Below are 11,855 nucleotides of genomic sequence, written 5' to 3' on the forward strand. Positions count from 1 at the left end.
GTAAGGTAAATGACGTCAAAAAATTATAAAATTTGATTTCTAGAAGTTTTAAATGCTGTAAATGACGTTTAACGGTGTGGATCGTCGATTCGGAAGCTCTATCATTGAAAACATCTTATTAGTACGAGGACGATCGTACTTATAATAGTATAGTAGCCGGACCCTATATATATATAGAATTATGCTACTATACTATCAATAGTACCAAGCCCTTGGTACTATTGAGTTTTGGCCGTTGGATGAAAGGATGTGCGGTTAGGATGATAGTGGTCTCCGGTTAAATTGATAGTGGTTCTCTAGGGTTGAGTGGGTGGTTGGTTTAATAGTATAATCTAACGGGTGGAAATAATCAAAGGATAGATCTCACGGTAGAAAACTCAATAGTACCAAGGACTTGGTACTATCAATAATATAGTAGCCGGACTCTCTCTCTCTCTCTCTCTCTCTCTCTCTCTCTCTCTCTATATATATATATATATATATATATATATATATATACACATACACGTACACGATGGTAATAATCTTTCTCAGTGTGAATAATTTTTTTATGCAATTAAAAGTTAGGAGTTTAAGTTGTGCTTCTCAAAAGTTTTGACATCCATAATTTAATAGAATAATAACATATTAATTTTACTAACAAAGTGAGTTAGCTTATTCCAAAAAAAATGATTTAAAGGCCGAATATTATTCATTCTAGACATTCGATCACATTTCATATCAGTCAGATATTTTATGCTTCTTCAATAAAATAGAAAAGATACATACACTTAAGGTTTTAAGTGCCTGTCGGCACGGGTCATATCCACCATGTCGTACCGTGCCAACAAGATGCCGGCACGATACAGACCTCGTACGAATGACACAATTCAAAACCCTCTATTCTTTAAATTAGTAAGTAATTTTCTTAATAAAGTTCAAAAGATGTGATAAAAAGACATAATAAATAGTTATGATATTTTATTGCTAAAGAAAATAAATATTTAATACTATTATGTGTTGGTATACAAGAATTTTTTTGACCGACACGCATCGGCACGGCTCAGCACATACCGTACCGTACCGTGCCGGCAAGTTTCCAGCACAACTCCGTGCCACGATATTTAAATCCTTGCATATATATATCTAGAATAAATTGTATTTGTTCGAATAAAGATATTAAAGGCAGTACTGTTATCGGGTACTTTAAGTTTCTATGATAAATAGTTTATTTCATATTTTTTACCATGATATCAAAGTCGATGGTCATGAACTTAAGTGTCGCCAGACTCGTTGCTTTATTTAATTTCTTTTCATTTAATTCAAGTTTACATTATAGATATATTACAAAATATCGACCAGACATGAGAAAAAAAATTAGAATATATATATGAGTTGAGCCGTAATACTATTAATAATATTTGGACTTTTTTGCCATCGATTTTTTACCTGTTAGATTTACATTTTAATTTATTCCACCATTTAGATCATACTATATATTCAACTAACCAATCACTCAATTTTAGGGAGACTACCACTAAATTCTAGGGGACTACTATCGTCTTAACTCTATAATTTTTCATTCAAAGGTTAAACACTCGATAGCAAAAGAGCCCAAATACTATTAAATATTCCAACCTAATTATATATATATATATATATATATAGAGTCCGACTAGTATACTTTTATAAGTATAGAGCCTCTTGTACTCATAAGTTTTTGCCCGTTAGATCTACCCCTTTAATCATTTTCATCCGTTAGATTATATTATTCAACCAACCACCACTCAATCCTAGGGGGCCTACTATCAACCTAACCGTAACCACTTTCATCATAACCGTATATTTTTTCATCTGAACGGTTGAAAACTTATGAGTACAAAGACTGTATACTCATATAAGTATAGTAGCCCCAGTCTCTATATATATATATATATATATATATATATATATAATAAAATAATTTTAAGAAAAAACAATTATATTCACAAAGAAATATATATGCGATGCACCTCAGCGTGCAGAAATATTTTTTCTGTGCTTGTTCGGTACACTTATTCCTGCGGTTAAAACTTGTGTTTCTTTTTAACTCAGTCTCTGCAATTTGTACACTGCTCCAAACTACCAGCTCCCATGAGGTAGTTTTACCACACGGAATTGATGGTGGTATTTATTAATTGTTAGGGAGGGCCTCACACCAACTCGGCATTTGGAAATTCAATTCTTTTTTCTGTTGATAATGCGTAGTGGCCTGGGAACCTGTACTCTTAAGAACAAGTCATAATCGTCAAAAATGTTATATATAGTATAGTGGGTTTTAAAGACTACTTCTTTTAATTTTATAATTATATATGATAGTATATTATATATTATATATTATTATATATATATATATTAGGTTAAGTATACGTGTAAATACACGCCACGAATATTTTAAATTAATAGACTACTTATATATTTAGTTATGTATATTTTATTTAATTATAATATAAAATTTAAATTTAAAAAATGTAAATTCAAATTATTAATACTTATTAGAAATATATGTTATTATTCTACTATTTAATAGTGTTGTCACAATAATTATATAGCTTTTTTTATTTTATAAAAATTTATATATGAGTGTAGATAATAGATATATGCTGAATATTTTTCTATATTTTCTATTTTTCTGATAAATTCAAAATTTACGTTTATATACTTTTAACTAAAAAATATCAAATTTAAAAAAAGTATATACAATAAAATATTAGTAGATAGAATAGAGATAATATATAAATATTTATCGCAAAAAAAGATATTGAATGATAAAAATATTTAATAAAAAAATAAAATATTGATAGTCGAAGAAAAAAGAGGAATTAAAAGTTTATTTCATTACATTATTTATTTTATGTAGGAAAAAAGAGGAATTTTGAAATGCGTTTATCTACATACCAAAATTTGAAATACGTTCTTTTATATATAATATAAATATATATACATATAAGGAGAGAATACGCTACTATACTCTTATGAATATAGAGTTATTCGTGCTCATAAGTTGTTTTTGTTTCATGAGAATTTCTATTTTACGATAGGAAAGAGGAACCAAATCTTTTTTTCCGCCAAAAAATATGTTTATCTACATACCAAAATTTGAAATACGTTCTTTTATATATAATATAAATATATATACATATAAGGAGAGAATAGGCTACTATACTCTTATGAATATAGAGTTATTCGTGTTCATAAGTTGTTTTTGATGATGGAGAATTCCTATTTGACGATCCACACCGTTAAATATGATCTAGAGCATTTGAAACTTTTAAAAAATAAATTTTATAACTTTTTGAAATTATATTAAAATCTATCAAGTGGGCATAAAATGACTAGACAAAATTGAACAACTTCCATGATCAGATTCTTCAATTCAAGATCGGAGTTATTAATCTTTATTTAGATAGTAAATAAAATTTTCTATAAAAAATTCAACGTATTTTGATTCTTTTACACTGTAAAACTAGCAAGTAATTGATATCGACGGTTAGAAATTGCCACTTTTGAGATCTTTTGATCGTAAAATAAATAATATCGAAAAATTATAAATTTGATTTTCAGACGTTTCGAATGCTCTAAATTATATTTAACGGTTTGGATTATCGATTCATAAACTTTATCATCGGAAACGAAACATATGAGTATGAAGGCGATCATATACTCATAAGAATACAATAGCAAACTCTCTCTCTCTCTCTCTCTCTCTCTCTCTCTCTCTCTATATATATATATATATATATAGCAAGATGTCATGTTTGAAATTTATTAACTTAGCAATAATGTTTATACTTAGATTTGTCAAAAATTAAGTAAATCTCTGCTTATGCTGATTTGGAATATTCCTTGATAGAAAATTATGTTTGGAACGAACTTAAAAGTTAAAACACCTGCTTTTTATTTTACAAAGAAAAGATAAAAGGAAATTTTACTGGTTAATTAAACGATATATGAGACGTACTATGATCTCATGCATGAAACTAACAAGGCTAGCTAAATAGAAGTGGCTTTGATATCATATTGTTTAGAAGTTAATTTTATAGCAAATTAATGATTTTCTTATCGAATTTTTGCTTTCTTAAGTGGTACCTACCCGTTATATTAATTGATCTTTTTGTTTTCTAGTGATGAATTATTCATAAATATTTTTATGGGAAAGAATTTTCTGCTCGAGCAATATTATGCTTATAAATAAATTCTATATTATTGTACAAATATTCGAATGCAACAATAGTAAATTGGCAAGAGAAATGTGGATCACAATAGAATAGATATGATTCACAAAAACAATAAAAAAAAAAATCCAAGTTGCTACTAGATAATATACTTTTTCATGTAAGCTCCTATGCTTTTTAAAAGTACAAAATTATTAATACTTGTAGATTAATTTTTAGTCCTTACACGAAGAAAAGAAATATACAGTAATATATATATATATATATATTGAGCTCTTATATTTTTAAAAGTATCAAATTATTAATATTCGTAGGTTTTCAACCTTTGGACGAAGGGATGTGATAATTTATTATTATTATTATTATTTAGAGAACTCTTCGTATAATTTTTTTTGAAAATAAACTTAGCTGAAAATGTCAATTAATTAGAATTCGTATTTGAGATCTGGAATATCAACTATCAAATATTTTCTCACTTGTACTGGTAAAAGTCGGTGGATAATTTATTTATTTATTATTATAGTGCGATGGGATGGTTTAGAGTTGAGGCATCCCATCTCTGTCATGACTCATGAGTTACTCACGTATTGTTACGCAGATGTATATTATATGTAGGATTCTCCTGTCTCCGTAGGTTCTATAACTTAACGGTCACGTCGTTTCCTTGATATTTGTTTGGAAAAACTTCAAACATCTTGTTGTTTCACTTTTTCTCATTTTAATATACTGTAGTTTAAAGTATATCAAGTTAGTATTCTGTGATTTCGCACTTTTTTACTTTAGTATCCTGTGGTTTAAAATGTATCAAGTTAGTACCATATGGTTTCGCACTTTTTCACTTTAGTACTATGTGGTTTAATATTTCATTAAGAGAATAATAAAACCACATGGTACTAACTTGATATAAAAAGAAAATCACAGAGTACTAATATGATACAAAAATAAAACTACAGAATACTAACTTGATACATTTTAAACCATAGAGTACTAAAGTGAGAAAGTGCGAAACCGCAGGGTACTAACTTGATACACTTTAAACCACAGGGTACTAAAATAAAAAGTACGAAGCCACAGGGTACTAAAATAATATTTCTCTTAAATTAAATCTTGTACCTAATTGCATACATTCACTACAACAATTTCATTCTATTACATCAATTTAATTGCATTGAAAATTAAATTGTTGCAATATATGATTATCGCAATAATTTGTGTTGTTATAATAATACACATTATATTATTTAGCCATTTATTGCCATAAGATTGATTGCAATGATTTGCAACTATACTATCAGTTGCAAAAATTTATTATCACAGCTAATAATTTCCTTTTTTTTTTTTTGAGAGAAACAACAAATAATTTTCAATTGCAATAATATTTATTGTTGTAAAAGAATGAATTTCTAGTAGCAATTTTTTATTACATTTTAAGCTTTCACATATGCAAACCTTCGAAATTAATTAAGATGAAAGGCACACTAACAAACTGCTAAGTAAAAGTTAAACATTCATTCTAATTAATTGTGTCTGACCATTTCTAGTAAATGAATTGGATCTTTGCATTACGCCCAAACGTTACTACAAATAGTAACAAAATGAAAAAGTAAGATACACAACGGGTAAAATTCAAAATTAGCAAGTACATAAATGCATATATAGGTAACAATACAATGTATACAAATTTGTCCACAAATTTTTTTTTTTTTTTTTTTTTTTGAGAGACAGGTAGCACGCTACCCGTTTCGTTTATTTCATTTAGAAATAAACTTAGCTAGAAATGTGAATCAACTAGGATTCGAACTTGGGTCTCGGGTACCAACCACCAAACCCTTTGCCACTTGTTCTAGGGACAGTCGGTAAAATTGTCCACAAAATTATGTTAAGCAAATACGTACTATATTATGTGCACCCACAAACAAAACACACTCGTTTCTTTAAGTTTCGGGCCGGATCTTGAGAGCCCAAAATCATACCTAAATTTTTAAGCCCGAATATGCCAAAGCCCGACCCGGCACGGCATGGATCGATTTGGCATGGAGCCCGATTAGAAGGAGGGGTGAAAGTGGTTAGGACAAACTCCGATCAGATTCGACACCAGGTTCAATAGGATGTAAGTATGAATGTCAAAATTTAGCAATCGACACATATTTGTATCCGAAGAGAATTTTTTAAAAATTGATGCGAATATTTATAGTTTCTTAAAAATCCGACCGTAATCAATTGTTTTCATTCCTTAGAGCTAGGAGGGATGTTAATAAATAGTGTAGGGAGATGAATGTAGTTTTTCATTGGGTTCTTCGTTTATTTTACTATAAGTCTCAAATTAAAATTGTACTTATATTCGTTAAAATATTAAATATTATTGAGTAAAATATAGGTATATGAAGTTTGAATAAGAGTGCGAGCCTTTATTGCATTGCGTGTGCATATGAGTATTGGTTATTATCTGAATAATATCGGAATATAAATCTGACTCATATATAAATCTGAATCCGCATTCAGTATATATGGTAATGAAAATTTAGCATCCGATACAAATCCGCATTCGAATTCGAATATATGAATGCTGATATGGTTTTGTCAAAGATAAGACCGTATTCGACTGCTTTCACCCCTAATTAGAAGTCATGAGCTACATGCCGCGACAGACCCGTTTTCTGAATAGGTTGGCCCATCGCGACCCGCGGCCCAGACCAACTGGGCCGTGTCGTGCCACGTGGGAATATGAGCCCACCAAATTTTCTCTATTTGAAAATTTTAAAAAATTTGTTCATCTTATTTTTAACCTTTTAATATTATTATTTGTTCAGTAAATAGATTTTAGATCGTTATGTAAACAGAGTTAAGCGCTGCTACATGGTAATTTCACTTTGATGAAGAGGAACTAATTTGTTAGATTTTTATGTATTTAGTGAGAAATTTGATGTTACCAATAGGAATTGTTTGCAGTCACTTTTTTTTTTTTTTTTGTTGATTCATGCATACCAAAAGAGAGTTTTGGGTTAATATATTTTCTAAAATTTTTATATTTTATCCCCCCTTGAATGTAGACACAAGTGTAAGTTATTACAACTGCAGCATTTCACACATTGTTATCTCCTTTGTGGTGCATTCAAAGCTATGGAGGATGCTTTGAGTTTGTTGGTTGTGTTTGCGTCGTCAATCGGATTAGTCGGATCAATTCAAGATTATATCCAAAGAGGTAGAATTTGTAGGCCACGATGGTTAATATCTATATCTAGGCCTATTTCTTATTTTTTGAATAATATAGTATCAGAGTCAGTTTTAAACCCTTTAATTCTGTCAGGTCGTGCGTTCAATTTCCACTTTTGACATTTAACGGGTTTCACGTGTCTTTCATATTTATCATACATGTGAGTGAGATTATTAATATATATTTTGATAATTCTAAACCTCTTTGTTTAGGTTAAGTTCTTATCTTCTAACTTATCTATCAATTCCACGTGTCTTTCATATTCATCGTGCACGTGAGGGAGGGTGTTAATATATATTTCTAGACCTGTGTCCTATAAGATCGATCTTTTGGGTAATGTGATTGATCTTCTTTTACTAATTTTGTTTACGATCTTGGGCATCAGTATGTATTTAGTTTTGGTAATTTTACGCATCATACAGCTGCATCAGTTGAAAGACAGGGAACCAGATTGGTCCTTGTTAGTACATGGTTAGACATTCAAAAAGTCGTAGTTCTATTCACCCATGAATTCAAACACAAATCACATCCGCGCGTATTATTCACCGTGTTCAACCACCGGTCATGAAGTCGGAAAAAAAAAAAAAAAAGCGAAAGAAGAGCAGGTTATAGGAAAAGGTCATAAACTGCGAAATCGAGTTCTGAACAGGACTTGGTAAGTACAGCTGATCAATTTCTGCATGACTGCAGCTCATATCTGCCGAAATTGAGTTCTGAACAGGACTTGGTAAGTCCAGCTGATCAATTTCTGCATGACTGCAGCTCAAACCTGCCGAAAGTGGTGGACAGCTTCAGCATGTGGTTTATCGTCGCAATCCACTTCTTGTACAGCATGTAGTCGTCGAGTTTGAGCTCAATCTTTCCTCTGCTCGTCGTCATGTCGACGGCGTAAGATGCATCTTCTTCCTGCCTCGGCTTTTCTGCGCTGCTGGTCTGTAAGTCGTGGACAATACCTGTTTTTCACTCACAATTTTAGCTCCAGATTTTCCGCAGAAAAATTGAAGACGAAATTGGAATGCGAGTTTTCAGCTTACTCTCTTCCGCAGCGGAAAATGCCGTCAGCATGCTGATCTTTTTGATCTTCAAGATGATTTTTCCGTCTCCGTTTAGGACTATCGAGACGAATCGCAATCTGCACTTGCCTGTTCATTAAACAAGACCAAACTGAGATGTTGTAAGCTGCAAGGAAAACAATTGCAATTGCCGTCCGATCGCGCATTTACCGTCAGGTGTAGTGACGCGGATTTCGTCGCCCTTCGCCAGCGATGCCCTGCACCTTCCGAAATCGAAGTCGAATTCATCGTACAAAAGCGTCGGCGAACTTTCTCTTATTTTCTCCCTGTGGCCTGTCCTTCCTCTCAGTATCGCCGCGCCTCGCAGCGCTGACAAATTTCAGAACAATACTCACTGCTGTTCTTACATTCTTTAGAGTCTGAATTTTAACAATTTAGTCTAGAAGTTCATTCGAATTTTCGTGATAATGTCGGCATTGCGCTAAATTGTTGCAGGGGCTAAAGAGAGAGAGAGAAAGAAAGAAAGAGCATTACATGTTGCTGCAGCAGCAGTGAGGGTAATGATGTTGTTCGCATCGGTGGCGGTCATGGCGGCGTTTACAGCGGAATTGAGCTGCTCTCGTTTCGCGCCTGTGGCTTCTGCTACGTGCGCGCACTGCGCTGCGACCAACGCCGCTGCTGACGCGACTGCAGTCTCTTTTAGGGAGCTCGGTTGGCCCGGTTCAGCATTCTCTGCCGCAATCGCCGCGAGAGCAGCTGCGATCCCTGCGACAGATACAGCTGCATGCACCTCAGCTCTCCGCAGCCGCTCCGTCTCTTTCCTCTTCTGCTTCATTTCCGTCACCCATTTCTTTATCGAGATGCCATTCCAATGCGTGATCTTAAATCGATTTACCCATTTCTTTCGTAAGCAAAGATCGTAATCCAGCTCCGGATGAATCGCCTTTTGTAGCCATATCCACGACTGAACGAAAAAAAGAAGAAGAAGATGATGAAAAGTTACAGCTGATCAGTTCTCAGAGAAACAGTTTTTTCAGAATTCGAATTCGCTTCCGTCACCTTTAGATCATCGAACTTCCACTGCGGAGTCGACTTCGCCTCTGCATCATCCACCGTAAAGCTGTGATTGCTTCTCTGCGAATTCGAAGAGATTATCGGCTTAAATTTCAACACACTCATGGCTTGTTTTCTTTATTCTGATACGTAAAATCGGTGCATGCATGCAAGGCTAGTTTTTCTTACTGCTAAAGGAGCTGCTCTGTCGCTTTCGAACTCCGCGATCGACTTCTGATCCGTCAGCGTCAGCATCGAGCAATCCCGCGCTTTCGGGTGGAAAACTTGGATAGCCGAGCTGCACCACGAATTCGAGAGCAGATCTGTCGGTTCGGGGGATGCTTCGCGGACCGCTAACTTCATGTCACAATCCATTTTCTACAGAGAGACAGAGAGAGAGAGAGAGAGAGTGAGAGAGAGGGTACTCTCTTTGTTTCTCTTGCAAAATTTTCAATTGTAGTGCAATGAGTCCTAGATACATTTTATACTCATGCATGAACCTCTCTTTGGTGTTAAAAGAGTGTTATTTACAGCTTTAATATTAGAGCTAACTTATAGATTCAAAACCACTTTAACCTAACTTATTAGATTCAAAAGCCCTAAAAGGAAAAGGGTTTAAGAGAATCAAAGTGAATGGATCTATGTATATAATTAAGCCATTAAATATGCCACTAAAAAGTAGATAAGTGGGAGTAGATCATTACCACCACCAATGCTTTGAGTGAAAATAGAGAAATTAAGAAGGGAATCACAATGGAGTAGTACCCTATGAGAAATGTATGGAGGACCCCCTCAACTTTAATTGAACTCTAATTTTGTTAAAAACGCGATTAAAGCTATTGAATCCGATGGAATCGTCTGCTAAGTTGTTTGACTAAAATTACTCAATTCTGAAAAATCAAAAGTTAAGGGATGTCATTCGAAAGTATTTTACGTTGGTGGGTCTATTTCAAAATGGCCTATAGTTGGGGGGTCTCCTCACAATTTAAACATACATAGGATGCTAAAACAAGTCATTTTGATTGGTGAGAAAAGTGGGGGCAAAAAATGAGCCACTACACGTGCTAACCATGAATGTAACTTTGATTAAAATTTAAAGGGGTTATAAATGGCTTTTCTTTATGGTTAGGGGTGTAGTGTTCCACTACTTTCACAGTTAGGAATAGAGATTTAAAAAAAAAAAAAAAAAAAAGCAATAGAGAATAATTTTAAAAAAAAAATAAAAAGGAAATGCGATGTACTTTCCAAATCTCGTAGCCGAACATGCATTACTGGGTACCGACCGTCCCTAACGCAAGTGGCAAAAGGGCTTGGTGATTACTACCCGAGAACCAAGTTCGAATCCTAGTTAATTTACATTTTCAGCTAAATTTATTTCTAAATGAAATAAACGAAGCGAATAGTACGCTACCTTTATCTCTCTCTCTCTCAAAAAAAAAAAAAAAAAAAAGGAAAAAAAGTGCATTCCCGGGTGTTGCTATGAAAACCCCATGAAAAGAGTAATTTATGTTTCACTTTTGTTGTTCAATCATGTTTGTAAATCTTGCTTAATTTTGAGGGATTCTTTGTAAATATTAGTCATTGGAGTAGGGAATGATCTTATTATGAGTGTATCCAATTTATAGATTTTGATATTAGCCAAATATATATACATAGGTAGCATTATTGAAGTGTCTTTTCAAGGATTATTATGGGTTTATTCGCAGTTAATTAATGTAACAGAGTGTTAGGCAATTAGAAAATTCAGGAGGTTCTACTAAAGTATGAAGTAGAAATGTGATTTGGAGTAGAAATTTCAATTTGCACCTTTTATTTTTGTTGTAGAAAGGCCAGCTAGCTAGTAAAAAGATTCTGTATAGTTTTTCTAACAACTCTATTCAAACAACACTTTATCAAACAACACTACACTCTACAGTAAGACTAAACATATCCAAAATATAAAACAAATCAATAAAGAAAACATATATTAGTAGACAAAACATATAATGAAACAACAGCCGAGTTGTAACAGAGCATTGGATATCAGTAGATAATATTCCGAGAGCTTCTATCGTAGCGTGAAAATAGAGATGTTATTTGAGGTCCACAAGTAGAAGTTTTTAATTTGCGGCGTTTGCTTTAACTATTAAGAAGAATTTTGTCTAATTTTTCTTCTGATAGCTCTATTCAAGCAACACTTCATCAAATAGCACTACACTCTACAATAGGGCCAAACATGTCCAGAATATGAAACAATGTAGCTGAACAGTGCGATCACATTACGTTTGATCAATGGAGAAAACATATAATGAAACAATAGCCGAGTTGTATTTTTTAAACCAAGAAGATAATGTTTGGCTATCATTAGTTGCAACTGCTTTTGATGTTGAGTTTTAGTGTGTC

At 32.9% G+C, this 11,855-nt stretch overlaps 1 protein-coding gene across 1 annotated transcript; it reads right to left on the bottom strand.

The window, feature by feature from the left end:
* Positions 7,887-9,923, bottom strand: LOC109725881 (VAN3-binding protein-like). Its single transcript, XM_020255277.1, has 6 exons — positions 9,663-9,923; positions 9,480-9,554; positions 8,955-9,384; positions 8,631-8,789; positions 8,442-8,549; positions 7,887-8,360 (listed from the first exon to the last, which is right to left on the bottom strand). Exons 1-6 carry the CDS (start codon positions 9,846-9,848, stop codon positions 8,149-8,151), a joined length of 1,170 nt encoding a protein of 389 aa, XP_020110866.1. The 5' UTR covers positions 9,849-9,923; the 3' UTR covers positions 7,887-8,148.

This window comes from Ananas comosus, linkage group 20 (genome assembly GCF_001540865.1).
Source record: "Ananas comosus cultivar F153 linkage group 20, ASM154086v1, whole genome shotgun sequence".
NCBI lineage: Eukaryota > Viridiplantae > Streptophyta > Magnoliopsida > Poales > Bromeliaceae > Ananas > Ananas comosus.

Bases quoted from the DNA above. Each gene is read 5' to 3' on its own strand.
- LOC109725881 (XM_020255277.1), bottom strand. From the start codon at position 9,848: ATGGATTGTGACATGAAGTTAGCGGTCCGCGAAGCATCCCCCGAACCG. The intron at 8,550-8,630 runs GTAAATGCGCGA...TTTAATGAACAG, and splicing joins CCGCGTCACTACACCTGACG to GCAAGTGCAGATTGCGATTC. The intron at 8,361-8,441 runs GTAAGCTGAAAA...AGTGAAAAACAG, and splicing joins ATTTTCCGCTGCGGAAGAGA to GTATTGTCCACGACTTACAG.